Consider the following 19,484-nt stretch of genomic DNA (forward strand, 5'->3'; position numbering starts at 1 on the left):
TAACAGATTATTAGTAATAATACATTATTTGTAGTTTACTACAACATTTACAAAGTTTGGTTAAACACCGATTGTTCTATTGATACAATATTATTGTCTAAACGAATATCAGAGAGCATAAAAAAAGGAAAAAATCATTCTCGTGTTAGACAGATAAACTAAATAAACTAACAAAAAAAAAACTTGTCTAATTTCGGCTTTGATAATACTTTCAAAATTACCGAAGAAAATTAAGAATTTAAGGACAAACTTGAAAATAATTTGTTGTAGAATTTACAGACTAGAGAGCTTGTTTACCTCAAGGAACCGAGATGGTTGACTCGGCTTCAATAAGTCTGCAACTAAAATATATCATGTTTAATTTTAATAATAAAACTACAGAAAATATTGTTGTCACTCTTCGTGCAGATATCGGTGTTACACAAACACTATAATGAATTTGCTTTACATAGTTTTCATTTTCGAAAAAAAAAAAACGGATCAAGAATATGACATGTTGTTAGGCCTAATTCTAAAGAATCAATTTACTGGTTTTCCAAATAAGTCACCAAGAGATGTCTCTTCTGAATTGGGGTTGAAATCACTTAAAAGCAGTTTTTATAACTATCGCAGCATGATGTTGCTTTATATCATTATTTATTTCTGATATTACACTATTAAGTTTAAATGAAATTCAACTGCCTTGAATGATATCACAAACTAATTTTCAAAAAACCATCTTATTTCAATACAGAGAAAATTAAAAATGGTCCTATGACAACAGTACTAAAAAATAAATAGGTACATTACAAGTTCCTAAAGAAACGGTGTAAGGAAACTGGTATTCAAAATCTTGACTAATCTTCAGCTATGCCATTTATCATGTGAACTGTATTTCTAAGAAATTCGCAACTTTGACAGAATCTCTGCGACCGAGCACAATTATCCATACGCCCTGCTGACACTTTAAGCATGCCCAACACGCGATGAACTTTATGTAATTTAACACTATAATGCCCTAATAGTACATGATAGAGACTGTAACGAAGTACACTGTTCTCAAAGCTGTGTGCAATAGTCTTATATCACTGGTAGTAGTACCATAGATATACCAGTGATGGACTAGAGTGCATCATCTTAATTAGTGCAATGTTGTATTTGGGAGGAGAGGAAGAAATTATAAATAACCTGATTAATGAAAATCTAATACATAAACAAAACATAGATTGATATTAAAACTACTGTACATGGTAAAACATGGTGGATAAACAACGATAAGCAAAGAAGTCGTCAACCAGAATCAACGCCTGCTTGCTGCCCTCTTTGCTTATGCAAGACACCGCATGTATTTTTTTGATTTCACATATGTCACCACTGACAACAATTCAAGCTCTAGCGCTACCAACTCACGTCTAACAGGAGCCCTCACACAACCCACTCACCCCGACTTGACCATGTCCACGAACTCCCCAAATATATCAGACCTTTTGTTGCACAATTAAAAACAAAATGTTTGCAAGTTAAAACTAACTTTGTTCTTTTTAAAATTAAATAATGTTTTATTAGTACGGGAAGGAACATAAATGTGATATGCTTGACTAAAAAAATATATTGAGGTTGAATGTTGTATGTTGAAATGGCGAGAAAGTAACATTGGAATTGGAATGTTAAATCATAGGAGTAGGATCAGTAAATTATAGCAGAAATATGCAATTTGGAATTTATAAAATTATAATAGAGTCTTCTGTTATTTTTTAGTTTATTGTATTATAAGATGGAAGGGGAAAATAGAACTGTAAAATGATACCACTGGGCACAGCACAATTTAGATAATGTGCTCTTAATTGGAATTGATAGTTGCTACGTATATACCACGGTGTGACGCACATAAATATTCTTTATTGATAGGTGCAACAAGCCTGTAAACAGGATTTTTACAGTAGGTTTCGTTTTTTTTTTAAACGGTCAAAATATCGTTACTGGTCTTTAGTTTCTAGAATTAAGCACACTTCAAGAAAAAGTGGGGGTTTGCTTGCTACATGCTCGACAAAATAGGAAAATATTAAAATAGTGCATTGTGGAATTGACTATGGTAACAACAGTGGCTTACTGAGGAACATAGGATGGACGTTTTAGTTGCTGTGCCGACAGGATGTGCACGGTTCTCTTTTGCAATTATTTAAATAATCAACATCAAAACAAATATTTGTTTTTTTTTCTTTACTATTATGGATTTGACATTACTCTATACTAAAGTTTTGATGATTCATTTCTTCATGATTGGGTGTAGTAATACTGTATATGATAGTGTATTTGTCATGGTTGTGTCAAGTTGCTGAAAGAGTGATGGCAGCAAACGTGTCATGGTGTGTGTCTAATTGCTGAAAGAGTGATGGCAGCAAACATGCTTGATAGTGAACAGATGGAGTTTAGGGAAATCTGATCAGGCAAAAATAAATGAGTGAAAACTGAACACAAAATAACTTAAAAATAACAAAGCAGATGATAAAAGCAAAAAGCAACAAAACAAAAAATAACATGCATGTTGTTAGTAAATTAAATAAAATAATGAAACAAAATTATAAACAAAAATAAAGTGTATGTAGAAAGAAAATTGAATGCATTGAGAAAATAAAACTGGACTTTCTTCTAAGACTTCTACTTCTTCACTCCCTCTCTTTGGCCAATTTTCATTCATTTATTTTACAAGATGTTTTTTTAATGACGTCAAAAGTAACAAACTGATGTTAAAATGATTGGGATAACATTAATGATGTTAATAAAAGAAGCCAAGATTATGTTTGTTTAAAGGCATGTGAATTTGAGCATCTTGAAATTATTATAAAAGCCTAATGTTAATTGAATCGCATAAATTCTTAAAACCACAACCACATTATTGTTTAAAACAATCACATCATTTTTGTAATCATCGTATGATAAAAAATACACTAAAGCTATCATGTGATTGGTGAAACACATTTCAGATTGACCCCCGACCCCACCCCAACCATATCATAATCAGTAAAATTAATCAATATATGATGATTGAAATATGTTTGTAATAAATTTAATCAATCACATGACAGATTATAAAATATATTTAACCATCATATGAATGATCAGTATCTCTAAGGTAACAAAATCTGTTATTGAACCTACATCCCAAGCAGATAATTTGTTTTTTAAATATTTTCTTTAAGAGGAAAAATGATCATGTGTTCTTTTTTAAGCTTGTGGAAAACTTAACGGTAAAATGATAAGCAACTTAAACAAAGGTTTATACGTAGTTAATATACACACCCTGCTTCGTCCTCGAACTCCCTGCCTTTCAATTTGTTGACGATTCGAGCACTGCTCCTACGTATTGATGCTCTAAGCTTTGAAAAGGAACCGCTACGCTTCAATTTACCGTCACCATTCTGGTACGAGCGAGAAAATAACACGGTCGAAAAAATGAAGTTAGAAAAGAAAGGTCAAACTAAAAAATCATAATCACAACATTGTTTTGATGGAATAAAATGATGATGGAAATCTAGTCTGTATGAGAAGTTGATATGGTGATGATGATTCTAAGAAAGCAGATCCAACTGGTACGCGGCAGCGTAGCTGAAGATATAGAAGCCAAATATGAATAATCTTAAACAACTACCAAATAAATACAAAACAAAAATAAAACACCAAAGAAATCAATATTAGGTAGTACCTCAAAAATACAACCACAACTAATTCTGGCAAGAAATATTGCATCACACCAGTATATGAATCAAAAGGGTTGCCAGGATACCCAACACCATATTTTACAAGTACTTTTGCATGCTGTCTATAGAGTTAAGATAAATTTGCTAAACATGTTGTCTTAAATTGATTGCAGGTGGCTTGAGACTGGATATTTTAAAGTTCTTAACTTTTAAATGCGCATAAAAGGTAATTACTCGTACATTCTGTCTACTGACCTGCTGCTTAAACACCTAAAAAGCTAAACTCGCTTTTCCAGTCTTAGAGAGTTTCATGTAATTCTGTAGCACGAAGGAATTAGAAATATAACCAAACATGAAATTTAAAGCTGGGGATAATTTTGTTGTTGTACTATAGTAATATAAAATGGCTGCCAAGTACTATACATGGGCATACCACTAACTCTGGTCCATCTTTACCATGGTCAGGATAAATTCCTCATATTGTACTCAGGGTACCATATAACTGAATTTAAATTAACATTTGATGGAACCCTTATTAGAACTAGAACAAAGCAACAACTAAATGCAAGCATATTAAAGACATTTGAGCTATCTTAAGGTAAACAAACTATTGCAATGAAATTACAGATAACTATAATGTTCTCCATAATGAAATGGTTGTATGGTCTTTTAATTTAAAGCATGTACGGTGAAAGATAGGAAAAAAGATAAACCGCAGCTAAAGATCTCCTGAAACCAACAAATGTGAATACTAGTTTAATGTAGCTACAGAAGTCAAACGAAAATAATATTTTAAGGAATTCCCTTAAAAACTAGACTATAATATCTCATCACAGTGATGACACCCAAACTGAGGACCTTTAAAGTCTCAAAATTAACAGAAGATGTGTACCTAAGTAGACAAGAGGATAAATTGAAGTCTTATTTCCACAAAATACTCAGTAGCGTAAACACAGAGGTCTGAGGCCCATGGTTTAGGAACCCCAAGTGGCCCTCTGACGATGGAGGCCTTGGCCATTTTAAACCATTTTAATGCCTGTTTTTTCCCCTCTGGCTACTGCCCATAAGCTCCAGGGCCACCCCACTCCAGTTTACCAGTGAGCACTCATAGCCGTTACACCACTGAAAATACTGCTGCTAAAATGTTAGCTAATGATGTCTATTTTAGGACATTAAGGCATGAGCACAGAGGAATGAATAATTCCCCTGTGGTTCTGGACTGTTTTTCAAGATGCTCTCAACAGGAAGTGAATGACTGATAGAGGGTCATTTGGTATTTATTATGTATATTATGAAAAGAAAACAGTAGTGAGTTTAATTATTTGTAATAACCAGAATGCATCAATAAAGGTAGCTACTCAAATATTGTTATTATTTAACTATCCTCTTGTTTACTTAGATATTGCTAAAAGTTGGAAGCAGATAAAAATAAACCAAGAAAGAGAAAACTACATGCTGCTCAGTTTATGGAAATGCTTGTGAAATAAAGAAAACTGAAAATAATTGAATGAATGAACAAAAAATAAACTTTATTATTTACTTACGGAATTTTTTTTTCCAAACAGAAGAGGAGGTTGAACAGAGAAGTTGAAAGGAATTGTTTATAAAAGTAAGAAAGATAAGAGGGATCATTTAGAAACAAAAGAGGAACAAAAATAAAAACGAGAATAGTAGGAATGGGGGTTAGGTTTAAGCAAAGGGTATATCCTAATATAATTTACATACATATTATAGCTTCTACATTTTTAACCTAGTAATTAAAAAAATTAAACAGTTAAATAAATTAATCTAATTTTTTTTAAATACTGGTAAAGAGTTTAAAATTGGTAAACCTCCGTGCATCATGATAGGGCAAGTAGTTAGATGCTTTTTATGCATCAATTTTGACTGATCAAGCTGTAAAATGGAGGCTAGCAAAAGGCTGGCTGTATCAAGGAGACTAGCAAAGGTCTGCTACATTTTTGCTGACTCATTCAACAGGCATACACAGAAAAAAAAAATAATGATCATGCTATTAGAAAATTGTTCAATTGCATAAAATCATGACAAGTTAAGATAAAATGTTCCAGCACGAACAGTTAAATTATTAAGATGCTTTTTATTTTAAAAATCATAAAAATCTACATAATCATAGTGAGTACCATTAATGATGTATTGGGAATAAATTAGCATGTTTCATAACGTGACACTCTGCAAATAAGCTAAAAAATAATAATAAATAAATAAAATTATTCAAGCATTAATCCGATTGAATTTTTGAAAATTCAGATTTTCAAAATGTTGATTTTTTCCCCATAAAATTATTTTAGTTTTTCTTTCATCAAATCCTTAAGGGCACTGGTTATTTTCAATTAATGATATCCAATAAATAGGTAGATTTTTATGAAGGCAATATCAAATAAAATATGAATAAATTTGCATATATTAACAAGGTTGGAAGACATTAAACAGTGTTTGACGTTAATTGAAAAAAATATTCTTTGTAAAAGAATCATTCAATTCTTTCATTTATGCTGTAGGAAGAAATTTAATTTTAATATGATGTGGTTTTTTTTTATTGTTGAATAAACTTGCACGCTTTTGTTCCTCAATTATGGGCAACATTTTACGATCTCACCTTTCAACTGTTCTTCTCTTCCTGTTCCAAAGCCTAGTTGTTAAAATTTATCATTCAATAACAACATTTGTGGCTAAAACCAGGTGTTCAAAAGCATTCAGCCACCTGTCTCATTAGTATGCATATTTTTAAATATTTAAATAAAAAATGGCTAAGCTTTATTTATAATAAAATAACCTTTAGAAAAAATGTAAATTTAGAATGAATAGCTAATTCGCATCTAAAATACATCTAGAATCTAAACTATGGCACTCTGTGATGCTACGCTATTAAAAAACAATCTTTAAACTAGACCAAGAACAGTGTAGATTGATTACAAATCCTAGTTAATATGGCGTTGGTGCAGTTAATGACAAATAACAGTACAATGATAAGTAGAGACAAGAGGTAGGAATGCAGATTAAGATGGTATGGTAGAAGTAGAAATAATAGAAACAGTGGATGGAATGAACGACGACAAAAAATGATGGATATTGTTGAATCTAAATCCATGTTGAAGATAAAGTTTGAGGATGATGAAAAAAAAATAAGACAATCTTAAAAAAAAAACAACTAATACAACATACAAATAAAACAAATGAAAAATTAAAAAGACAATATGATACACAATGATAATGAAACACTTTTAAGATGAAAGATAGCAGTCATCGAAAATGAGGTACAGTAGGTATACAAAATGAATATTCATTAACACAATCATCACAAACATGAATATTCATTAACACAGTCATGACAAACATGAATATTCATTATATCATCACAAACATGAATATTCAACAACAAGATTACCATAATTAGTACACAAACACAACATTGAGGTGACACAGTATAGGAATGCCATATTTCAACAAATTGTATTACAGTGTTTTAAATTACATTATTTAATAAATAAATATAACCTATTGACAGTAAATTGGACAGTAATTAAAAAATAAAATACACTAAGGCGCCTACTACTAAAAAAAGGAAAAAAAAACCCTAATTAAATAAGTTATGCTTTCTAATGAATGATAAATTGGTGTTAATTAAGTAATATTGGTTTGTTACAATGATAACACTAAAGGTTGAAAAGTTATATCTAGACTATTGAAATAGTATATGGTATTATACTTATATTATATAACTATAATAGTTCAATATTAGTAGTTAGTTCACCCATAAAATCCTTTTGCGAATGTGTTATTAAGATTAAAAATGGCTGAATATATTATTATTATATTTATTTTAGGATAATGTGTTGAATTCATTATGTATATGTTATATAAGTGTAGTACTAAATAATTGTATGTAGTAAACACATTTGTTTTGGCCTTTCCATTGATATAGTTAATTCAATTTGATGTAAATATGTGTGTACCACCAAATGTAACAGATAAAGCAACCATAGTACCCAGGATAGGTTCCTTGTCTCTTATGTATTACACGACACTCTTCACTCGCAGAACACCACCTTATATTAAACAAACACAGAACACGACATAAATCGCCATCAACCAAGCCATGCTGAACACTCTTCATGCATGAGATACCACTATCCCCACAACACGCTAAATAGTAATATAAACGAGGCCTTAGGAAGGAGGCCCTCTATGAATCGTTGAGTCGTCAAACACTGTTTAACACCTACCTTCTTCCAATTCATCCCAATACTCACTTCTTCAAGACCACTCTCACCGTGCTTCTCGTACGCCACGCTGCCGGTGCTACCCATGCTTTCGCGGCGGCTCGAAGCAACGCTGGTCCGGCTTCCGCTTCGGTGATCCCTTTTCAGATCCCTCATCGCAACTTCCTTCGGGACATCTTGAGAGATTTCAGTACCTAGAAGCTCAGCTACTTTGGTTTGCCTCACAACGTCAAGAGCCTAAAGTTAGCAAAAATTAAAACAATGACAAACTAGATTTCGCAAATTGTAATGCAAAAGATAGGACATCAAATTAAGCTCAGTCCTTCATTTCACCATTTTTTGGCCATAGGCCCTGGCAACCCCGCCCCGGGCCACCCACTCTCCATTCCCCCCACCCCAATTTCAAAATACTGGATTCGCCACTGCAATGTCAATAAATAATTCATTTTAGGACATCAATACAAATCATTTTGGATATACTATATTATAAAACATTACATATTATTCTCCAGGATATTTAAGATACATTTAATGGCATTGCAGTGCACAGGTATTCAACATAAATAATGTATTCACTCATCATGTAGTCATTTGTTATTCTAGCCAACTTAGCGCACGACACCAATCTGGATTACATATTCAGGGATCATCTTACATTTGAATTCATATCTAAATGATGATTTAACTTGATAATTATAAATCTCTTACAATAAATTTCCCTTTTTAAATATACAGTATTGTTATACATTTAAAACAATGTACAAAAATATAACAATACATATTGGTACATTTAAAAGGCATGTATTGTATTTAAAAAACTGCCAATTCATTCAATTTCACACCCAGTTTTGTTAACAAATATTATAACGACGTGAATACAAGGGGTTAATTAGTTGTTAATATAGTATTTCATTTCCAAGCCAAACATTCTGTTGATATATCAAGCATGCAGACTTAAAATACAATATTAGGATTAAAAATAATAGTAACTAAATATTGTCAATGCACTTTGTATTGTAGATTTGTATATAAAGGTTAGATTGGGTAGAAAGGGGTTAGTGGGGTTAGAAGGTCTTGTTTGTTCTAAACATAAACACTCTACTGTATGTTCTGAGAATGATGTAATCATTTTTTCTCCTAATCTTTATTACTTTAAGATGTTTCATATATTATGTACTTGCAATTAAAAATGTTCATTTTAAATTACAATTCCTCACTAAAATATCAAATAACATTTTTTTTTATGTCCAACAGAATACTGCAAATCTACTAAACGTGTGCACTCTGTATCACTATGATCCTTTTCCAACGTGTGCACTCTGTATCACTTATGATCCTTTTCCAACGTGTGCACTCTGTATCACTTATGATCCTTTTCCAACGTGTGCACTCTGTATCACTATGATCCTTTTCCAAAAACATATTTTAATCAGTAAATCATTAAATTTTAATAGCTTGATATATTGATACTTTTTCAAGCTTAATTTCCGTTTTCAAAATTGTATGCGTTATTATTGATACTCAACTATTCAGTTCATGTTGTTTTTCTTCAAACTATCAGTATGTACTTAAACTATACTATGTTTTCTTTCATTATTGGAACAGGCAAAGTACTATTTTGTTTGGCATGTTATAAACTGGCTTTTCCAACAACAAGCATACTAGATTTTTTGCAATGACACTATGATGACACCACAAAACAAATGCAAGGACTCATTCATGCATGACATGATTTGTGCAGATTGTTATAGATATTATAGTAGAATGTTTATTTGCTTGAATTAAAAAAATGGTAAAAAATTGTGGAAATCACAAAGCGAAACTTACAAATGGAATGTGATAATACAACTACAGAACTACGAAGAAACAAAAATGATCATCTGCACATGCTCACAAAGATGGCAGTAATGTGATAGCTTCTATCTTTTTTTCAAGATTCCTCAAATTTCAGAATTTAGTAAATTTAGTAACAGTAAATGACCGTTATAGACATTTTTTTAAAAAAGATGATCGTAATATGTTGTCATTTCGTAGTCTTTCAATTATGTTATCGCATATTCAAATTCATTCTATAATAAGTTATCACTATTCATGACAATTTGTGTGCAGAAAAATTCCACTATTATTTGTTATAATGATGATATAAATATTATGGATATAATGAAATGAGTGCAATGTTAGTTATGATATGTTCTTACCAATATTTGGCAAAGTTTTAAACTGCAGTATATTGACATTTTTATTCAGGAATATACTTGTTTTTTGTTATAGAATGTCTAAGTAGAACTCTATGAATTACAAAACAATTCCTTTTTAAAAAGACAATTTTCAACTTTTGCCAGACCTTTGAAAAAAACATCACTTTGAAAAAAAAATACACGACCACACAAAATGCTTAAAGTTGAGATAGGATTTACAACTTACACTCTCAGGCTGCTCAGTTGATAAAGAGAACATCAGTACAGGACACAATCAAGAAGAAATGGAATAATATAAATAACTAAGAATCCCAATTTATTTCTAAAGCTCTGTCCACACTATCAAACTTTATGTGACAAAAAAATGTGCCCATATAAAGACATGATGATGTCACTACCATAGTTGATGAGCATATCACTAACACCATATTTGGGCACATCACACTTGTTTTTGTCAAATTAGTTTGATAGGGTAGACAGTGCTTAATCAAATATAATTTACAATTGCAACACTCAATGTTTTTTTTGCATTTTTAAATAAAATTTTAAAGACATTCTATAGCTACAAACTACAGGAATATTGGTGAAAATACTATACTGTTTAACAGGCATAACTTATAATTTGTTTTTTAAGCCAATACTAATTTCTTTAAACTAGATTTTAATTATTCTATTTCTCTTCCACATTATTTTAAAGATGTAGTGTCCCTTGAAACACAAACAATGAAGGTCAAAATATTCTAAATTTAAATTGGCCATATCAAAGTAATATTAAAGTTATTCACTTTAAGTCAAAAATTCGAGCCAAAAACAAGTTTACATAATTAACAGGTAAATTAATTTGATTACATTTCGTCTGAAAAATCGTCGGGAGCGAAAGTAAACAAAGATTTCAAACCACGAGTATGCATTATGTATGATGCTAATTAGGATTGTTTACAACTCGTCACGGTGGAGAAGGTGTTTTCACACAGATCGCGAAGAAATTTTATGATTAAGCATACAGATGAGCCAAACAAGCGTGTTGCATTATGAGATATGTTTTGATCGAAAACTTTGACTGGAAGTCACAGTTAATTTTTGAACAAAACAATGTCTGTATTTCAGTTAAATGATTTTTTTCCCGACTAATTTTTGGTAAAAGTTAATACCTATTATGATACTTCAAAATGACCCACTTTTTTTCGAAATCTTTTTTTTTTAAATTTTTTTGGAATTAGTCAAAGGGACAATACATCTTTAACTAAACACTTTTGTAAATAGTGTCAATACAAAACTAATACATACGTTTTTCCTTGACCTTACAGCACAGTCTTCCAAAATTTCCGCAGCTTCATATTTACCTTGTCGACGATAGAGCGCCCCCAGGTTCTTTAAAGTTGTGGTTACTGTTGGACTACAGACATTTCATAAAGAGATTTAAAAAACATATGATTATAAAATAAAATATTTTATTAATCTTTAATATAAAAAAGGCAAAATGAGACAAGAGAGTTTAGACCAATTAACTACATTTGGACCTTGGATTTAAACGTACCCAACTAATATCATGGCATGACATAATATGATGACAACCCTTGGGACCAGGACCAAACGAAGTGTTCCCTCAACAGGGATGTCCCTTGATAATGTTAAAAGTATGTATATATTCATATTTTAGGATACCAGTGACTAAAGCCGAGTCTACACTATCAAACTAGTTTGACAAAAAAAAGTGTGATATACCCAAATATGGTAGTGATATACCCAAATACAGTACTGATATGACACCATGTCCATATATAGGCACATCACATTTTTTAGTCGCATACATTTTGATAGTGTAGACAGAGCTTAATTCTGTTTGGTGGCACCCTTTGCCACCATTCCCTTAGCCTCTGTTCTTACCTGTCTACTTTAGCGGCTTTATGCCAGCCTCCATATTCTCCGTAGGGGGCGTTGTCTTTATGTTTTCCCTGTCAAGTGAAAAATCATTGATTTATAAAACAAACATATGAAAATTTACAGCTGAAAGAAATGAATAAAGATGTTAGTGACTTGATTATTAGTGTGTTATTAAATCAATATAGTTTATTTAACAAGATTATTATGAAGTAAAAATAAGTATGTATATTATTTGACACAATTAGAGTTCAGTTAGAAAATATGAAAATTATTAAATTAAAAAACTGTTGGATTCTAAAATAGTTCTCTTTGTTGAATTATTATAATTGGATCATCAAAAAAGAAATTTTTTACAATAAATTAATATAATTAAAGTTTAATATTATTACCTCTGCAATTGGTGATGGTTGCTGTTGTGGTATTAAGAAATGATTATCATTAATTTTATGTAATTATTTTGCATTTTTGAATAAAAAGAAACCCAAATGAGTGAAACTTGAAATGATAAAAACCCAATGTGAAAAATGAAGTACACATACCATTAACCCATTTGTAATATTCATATATAAATTCTAGTAATAGTGAATATTTTATATAAAAGGTATAGTTATTAGTATGTATTTTACTGTGAACATAATTATATATACTTTAATAACATTCCGCCATATATCATTAAGTATAGTCCCAGGTGACTTGGGTATGGGTGGATTATACATATATAGATATTGCTTTGCTTATATACAGATATTAAAGTAAACAGAAATTAGGAAATGGGGTTATAATCAAGGATATGAGATTATACATGGAATTTATACTCTATATAAGCATATTCAATATGTACAAGGTAGAACCTCTATCTATATTCAGGGAAAACATCCCTCTATTAAGAGGACACTATTTCCTGATGTTGGGCCTCAAAGGTGTCCCCTTAATAGCTACTATAGCTGTGATAGTGAATGATGAACGCATTGAATGCGTATAGTAGATAATAGTTTAGGGTGCATATAGTGTTTACACATCAAACATGATAGTAGTACATGATATAGAAAATAAAATAGCATGAAATGTTGTTAATGTGAATTGCTAAAATGTAATGTTTGCCTTATAGATTATGTAAAACATTAAATATTTCCAATGTGTCGTGTTATTATTTTGTATACTTCCTGATGTAAATAATAAAAACTTAAATTAAAACCTATGAGGAGTAACACTTTTTACAATTATTGTACAAATGAAATTCATACTCTATTTCGGACAATGTTCACAGCATTTAGTAAATTGTGTTATGCTTATCTGGCTGTTTCATATCACCACACATGCAACAGCTACCACACTGTACACACAACAACTACATACAAGCAAAGTCTCACAGGTTAGGGTCCAGGGATTAAAAAGTAATCATGTTGACTACCAAATCACAATCCACTCAAATGTAATTACTAATTAATTGGCATATGGTTAAAAGGGAATAATGAATGAAGCTTTTGTTGTTTATTTTTCAAATTAATCCATGAACTTATAACCAGCAATTATATTATGGGGTTAAAGGTCATATTATGGGGTTAAAGGTCATATTATGGGGTTAACGGTCATATTATGCGGGCTTAAGGTCATATAGGATTTAATCAATATTGAATAAATTATAAATAAAACACCTCCCGCCACCATTCATAACAATCACAAAAGATTCAATATCAAATCTAATTTTATTTAGCAAAACATTGAAAATTAGAAAAAAAAAATCAAAAAATTTAAAACTGTAAAATAAACAGGGATCTCATTTTATTAATTAATTAGTAATTCATGCAAATTTTAAAACATAATAAATGAAAATAATAAGTAAAGACAATAATAAATAACAAAATATTTGATAAAAATATACGAGTGTTGTTGAATTGATTAACAACAATATACCTAGGAATATAATAAATTACATATTTGCAAATATTTAGAAACCTTAATCAATTATTATTGCATAGAATTACTAAATTGATAATTATATTTAATTACAAACTATCAAGTTGATGTGTATATTCAATTTGAAATATTTTTTGCATTAATAATGGTGTTTTTCTGTTATAAATTACGTAACAAAAACAATGCAAACTAAAAAACAATCAACTGTACATAAACAACATAAAAACAAACAATTATGTTTCATGTAATTATTATTATTATACTTTCTTTCTGATTATTAATGTTATTTTGTAGAAGCAATAATGTTTTGTTATTATTTTTACAATTCACCACTTTAAATAATTGTTTAAATTATTTAGTTGGAACCATGCATAAACTTTTCCTCTAATTTTCCCCATTAGTTTCATTTATTCTCACCCTTTCTTCCCTTTCTTCGGCTTGCATCCAAATAGGCTTGTCATCCACGCCATACTCCCTCTCATGAGCTCTGGTTAGCACTTGTTTGTACAGTGTCTCGGCTGCCTTGTATTTGCCTTGTTTAAGGTAGGCAGAGGCCAGGTTGTTCTTTGTTTTTGCTACATTTGGATCATCAGGTCCTAGCCTAGTTTGGTAGATTTCTAGAGCTCGTTGGTAATACCATTCAACCTAAGTTAAAAATTGATAATTTATAAAACCTAAAAATCTATTGTTGCTTTTGAGAAATTTCTATGCAAAGAAAGTGTAATACTGTAAATTCATTTCATTTTAATAACTTAAATAAAGTGGAGGAGCCTAATTAAAATCATAGCTTTGCTTTAGAACAACACCATATCACGGACATAAATGGGACAGGAATATTTAAATGAAATTACACCCATAAGGTCTCAGCAAAACAAGCACGGACTGAGAACAATTATTGTAAGCAAAAACAGCTTTCTTATTCTGGCAGCACAATGTGCAAAACATTTCATACATTTTTAATTTAAAAAGATTATTGATTTACTATAATGCTTACCTCTTCATATTTCCCTTGATTCTGACACAATAAAGCCAGGTTATTAAGCTGCTTAGCTACATCAGGGTGGTCCCTGCCTAGAACCTGAAAACATTAATGACATAGTGCGTATCTAATTAAGAGGTAATTAATTATTATATAATTATTTAATAATAGTGTAGGGAAATAATTCACAAATACAACAAAAAAATAGCAGATAATGGCTTATCTAGTATTTATAAATATGTGTAAAAATGTATTGTAAGATAATTGAATAAACTAAATTTTTTGTGATCACAGATGCATGGCAATTATTAATCTTATTTTCTATTCTTCTATTAAAAGCTGTACCACTATAGTAGGTAATAACTACCGGTTAGTACACCCTATGAATGGTACACATCCATTATAGTGCATATTTACTCTCTGGACCAGAAACAGACAGTTGTACAAAAGTAAACAAATTGTGATTGACAAGTAGCAAATATAATTCAAGGATTAAGATGAATTTAGCTTACCGATTTGACCATCCCTACCAGACATATTGTACAAAATAAGATTGTAAGCTTGTTTTGTCAAACTAGTAGACATAGCTTAAGCTTGTAGTTTAAATTCATCCTAGGAATGCTTAATGCATTAATTTACAATAATTCAGTCTACACTAAATATCAAGGTTCATGATAAGCAATAACATTATTAAAGACTATCAATAACATTAAAATAAATCAATGTTTAAGACTTTCAGTAAGTAAACTAAGGTAAAATAAATGTTGCTGTAGCTTGGTGGTTGACGTGCTTGCCTTGTAGTCCTAAGGTCCAGGTTCAATCCTGTCCAAGTTCAATCCTTACTCTAGACTCCCTAAACCTCAAATGATAAATTAATAGTGTATATTTCATTCTGTATTGCATATGAAATGCTGTTGGCTGCATATAATTAATGAACATTAAAATAATTACCTTTTCTCTGATTTCGAGGGCTCTCTTACAGAGTGGTTCAGCTTCCCTGTACTTCCCTCGTTTACCGTACAGAACCGCAAGGTTATTGAGTGTTGCAGCAACCTGATAACGCAATGAAAATTTTAAAAAGAGTGTGTCTAGATTTGAATGAATATTAATGATTGATGTATATTAACAAGTAAAATAATGCCACAAAGATTAAATGTGTCTTTTTTCATCCAAGTTTTAATGTACAGACCTGAAAACATGTAATGAAGATATTGAACAATGAACTACAGACAGGCTTTCTGTAACAGTAGTTTAGCTTTCTGCTAAAGAGTAGTAACAGTAGTTTAGCTTTCTGCTACACAGTAGTAACAGTAGGTTTAGCTTTCTGCTACACAGTAGTAACAGTAGGTTTAGCTTTCTGCTACACAGTAGTAACAGTAGGTTTAGCTTTCTGCTAAAGAGTAGTAACAGTAGTTTAGCTTTCTGCTACACAGTAGTAACAGTAGGTTTAGCTTTCTGCTACACAGTAGTAACAGTAGGTTTAGCTTTCTGCTAAAGAGTAGTAACAGTAGTTTAGCTTTCTGCTACACAGTAGTAACAGTAGTTTAGCTTTCTGCTACACAGTAGTAACAGTAGGTTTAGCTTTCTGCTACACAGTAGTAACAGTAGGTTTAGCTTTCTGCTAAACAGTAGTCAACATATGACATAGCAATATTTACACTATTGTGTATTAAGCTTGTAAAGCTATGAGATAACACTACAAACTTAACAAGTTGCTATAACATTCAAAGTCCAAAAAGAGCAGAAATATAAACAAGTAAAACCGCTAGCCCACGCACTAATAAAACAAATGAATAAGTTTAGATAATAGTAGACATTGTATATAGACAGAAGTCAACTTTGAAAAGCAGGAACTCTTTAGTTCCTATAACATAACACACATGAGATTGTCAACTTCCAAAACAGATTGCGTAGTACATATCACATGCATGACTTCTTTTTGAAAATGCTTATTATTAGATGTATTGAGATGACTTACCGCTGGATGGTCTGGGCCTAGAGTTTTTTCCCTAATTGCTAGAGCATCGTGTAAAAGATTGCCAGCTTCTTTATATTTATTCTGATCTCTGCAGACAGAAATGACACCAAATTAATTGTTAATACTAAATTACTTACAATTAAAAAACAAAAGTCAGATGATATCCAAAAACACATGAAAATGTAAACCAACAAATTTCATTCACATGAGATCATGTCTTCTGAAATAAAATTCTTTTTAAGACATTTTCCCAGAGAGAACTTTCATTACATACTTTCAATAAAATCAAATGAAAAGCAGACACCCCCCCCCCCCCCCACCAAAAAAAGAAGATATTTTATATATTATAATTAAGACAAGTTACTGAATAATTCATTAGTATAATAATAACAACAAAATAATTGTACAACATACCTATAAACAAGAGCTAATATATTGAGCATTGTAGCGACGTCTGGGTGATCATGACCAGATGTCTTTTCTAAATCTTCCAGGGCTTGTTTACATAGGGGTACCGCGACTTCATATCGGCCTTGCGATGCGTACTGTATCACAAGGTTGTGTAAGGTGCGTAGACGTGCAGGTATTTCGTATCCTGATGCGTTGATACTGTCACTACCAGCTGGTTGCTGTTGTGGGTAAGTATCTATATAAACAATATAATATTTCATTTTTAAGCCTATGATTATGAACAACAGTATTCAAGCCTTACGGAAGTATTTGTGCTGAGCAGCGGTGGATGGCATACCCCTTAAAAGTCTTTAACCAAACCCAAAGGTTTTTACCCAGCCAATAGCCTATTCTAAAGGTCTGGGTCCACTGAGCCTAAATTCAACATAGCACCAACCTACAAAACCCTTGTTCACGGTTTTATTTTTTTAACATACACCCTTAAGTATTAATTCACAAACAAGAGTTCAATACATCCGGGTAACCTTTACTGACATCTTGATAAGAGTGTGGGTTATAGTGCAAACAAGTAGTTTTGGGTTAATCACATACATCGCTGGATTAAGCAAACACATTTATGTGATTTATTATTGTAAAGCTATGTCTACACTACCAAATTTTATGTGACAAAAATATGTGATGTGCCCATATATGGACATAATGACATCACTACCATATTTAAGCATATCACTACTGTATTTAAGCATATCACTAGCATATTTAGGAATATCACATTTTTTGTCACATAAAGTTTGATAGTATAGACAGATCTTAACAAATCATTGTATTACATACATTTGGTGTTCATTCATTATTCTAAAACAACAACCTAAATACTGCTTGATTTTGAATATAATTATAATAGAGGGACTAAAAGGATTGACATAAATGAGATCTTTGGTTAAAATACACCTAAGAAATTGAGATTTATTCAAGTAGAAATGAATCTGTAACTATGACAACGCCCATATAGGATATAATCATGCCACATCGTGTAATTAACTGACCAATCAGAAGACTGCTCATATCTAAGCAACTGTAGTAATTTGGTTAGAGTATACTGTAGTTTTCCTAACCCTTAACATACTGTATAGTCTTCTCAAGAACAAGCTAAAATAGTATACTATAGCAGACCTTGATTTATAAATATAAGAGGAGAGCTCCTAATGGCTCTCCTCAATATGTTGAGGAGAGCCATTATTTTGATTAAGTATTTGAGGCACAGGCCCACCATGGTTGGGCCTGTGACGAGCCGAATTTTGATAAATGACACCTCTAGATGGTCGGAAATGGTACTCTCGCACGTAAAATTCATCGTAGGTCATTGTTCTCTGAACGTAGTCTATGATGTATTGTTATGATAATTAACTAGGCGTCGATCGTAGGGTGGTTCGTAGGGTTAGTAAACACCATTGTCATCGCCTTTAGAAGCATGGACAATGCAAACAAACAATGTATTGTTTGCTAATTAAAATCCTATCTAAAGATAGTAGACGTTAATTTTTGTAGCCACCCTAGCTAGGCCTACGCATCGGTTATCCTAATTTGGACGGAAATCCGCCGACGAGACGACATCGGGTCCGTGGACCTCTCAGCTCACGCAGAGAGAGAGAGTCGAGGCTATCTATCTAGGCCTAGGCCTAGTCTAGTTTCGGCGGCCTACACTATAAATTATTTAATCCTACCTTGGGTTAGCAAATTATAAAAACAATGACACCTAGGCTAGGACACCAACAAAATATATGCAAAATAAATATATATTCCATATTAATTACTATAAGATTTAACATAAAGGCGACATGTGTATAAGACTGAAAAGGCCCGACCAGAATTTGGAGGGGAAAACATGTGAGCAGTTATTAAGATCAGAGAGAGTATAATTATGTTTCTTGTCATGTGACACAAAATCCAGGTACACGATTGATTACTGTTTATCGTCGGCAGCCACCCTCACATATGAGTTAAAAAAAAAAACATGTGAGATGTTGCGGTAAAGCAGAGAGTATCGCGTTTCATGCCATGTGACCAAAAAAACTAGGTCTGTATAATTACGGTCTTCTGACGGCAGTCTTTTTGAGCTACCGATTGAACATTCTGATACTATATTTAGAATGAATTGTTTACGATATTTTTCTCGCAACATCAAAGATCGTAGGCGCG

At 31.5% G+C, this 19,484-nt stretch overlaps 1 protein-coding gene across 9 annotated transcripts in view; it reads right to left on the reverse strand.

Annotated features, from left to right (window-relative positions):
• Positions 1-19,484, reverse strand: part of LOC140061008 (kinesin light chain-like) — a 38,414-nt gene that overhangs the window by 12,399 nt on the left and 6,531 nt on the right. For 2 of the 9 annotated variants that reach the window (XM_072107396.1, XM_072107395.1), the window contains exons 5-14: positions 17,289-17,520; positions 16,875-16,962; positions 15,848-15,949; positions 14,912-14,995; positions 14,335-14,562; positions 12,004-12,071; positions 11,404-11,512; positions 7,922-8,155; positions 3,280-3,398; positions 1,422-1,463 (exon numbers count right to left, since the gene is read on the reverse strand). In XM_072107396.1, coding sequence (XP_071963497.1) covers positions 1,422-1,463; positions 3,280-3,398; positions 7,922-8,155; positions 11,404-11,512; positions 12,004-12,071; positions 14,335-14,562; positions 14,912-14,995; positions 15,848-15,949; positions 16,875-16,962; positions 17,289-17,520 — 1,306 coding nt within the window. The remainder of the gene's footprint in view (positions 1-1,421; positions 1,464-3,279; positions 3,399-7,921; positions 8,156-11,403; positions 11,513-12,003; positions 12,072-14,334; positions 14,563-14,911; positions 14,996-15,847; positions 15,950-16,874; positions 16,963-17,288; positions 17,521-19,484) is intronic. The other 7 variants (XM_072107403.1, XM_072107399.1, XM_072107402.1 and 4 more) reach the window with 5 other exon arrangements.

Source organism: Antedon mediterranea, chromosome 10 (assembly GCF_964355755.1).
Source record: "Antedon mediterranea chromosome 10, ecAntMedi1.1, whole genome shotgun sequence".
Classification (NCBI taxonomy): Eukaryota; Metazoa; Echinodermata; class Crinoidea; order Comatulida; family Antedonidae; genus Antedon; species Antedon mediterranea.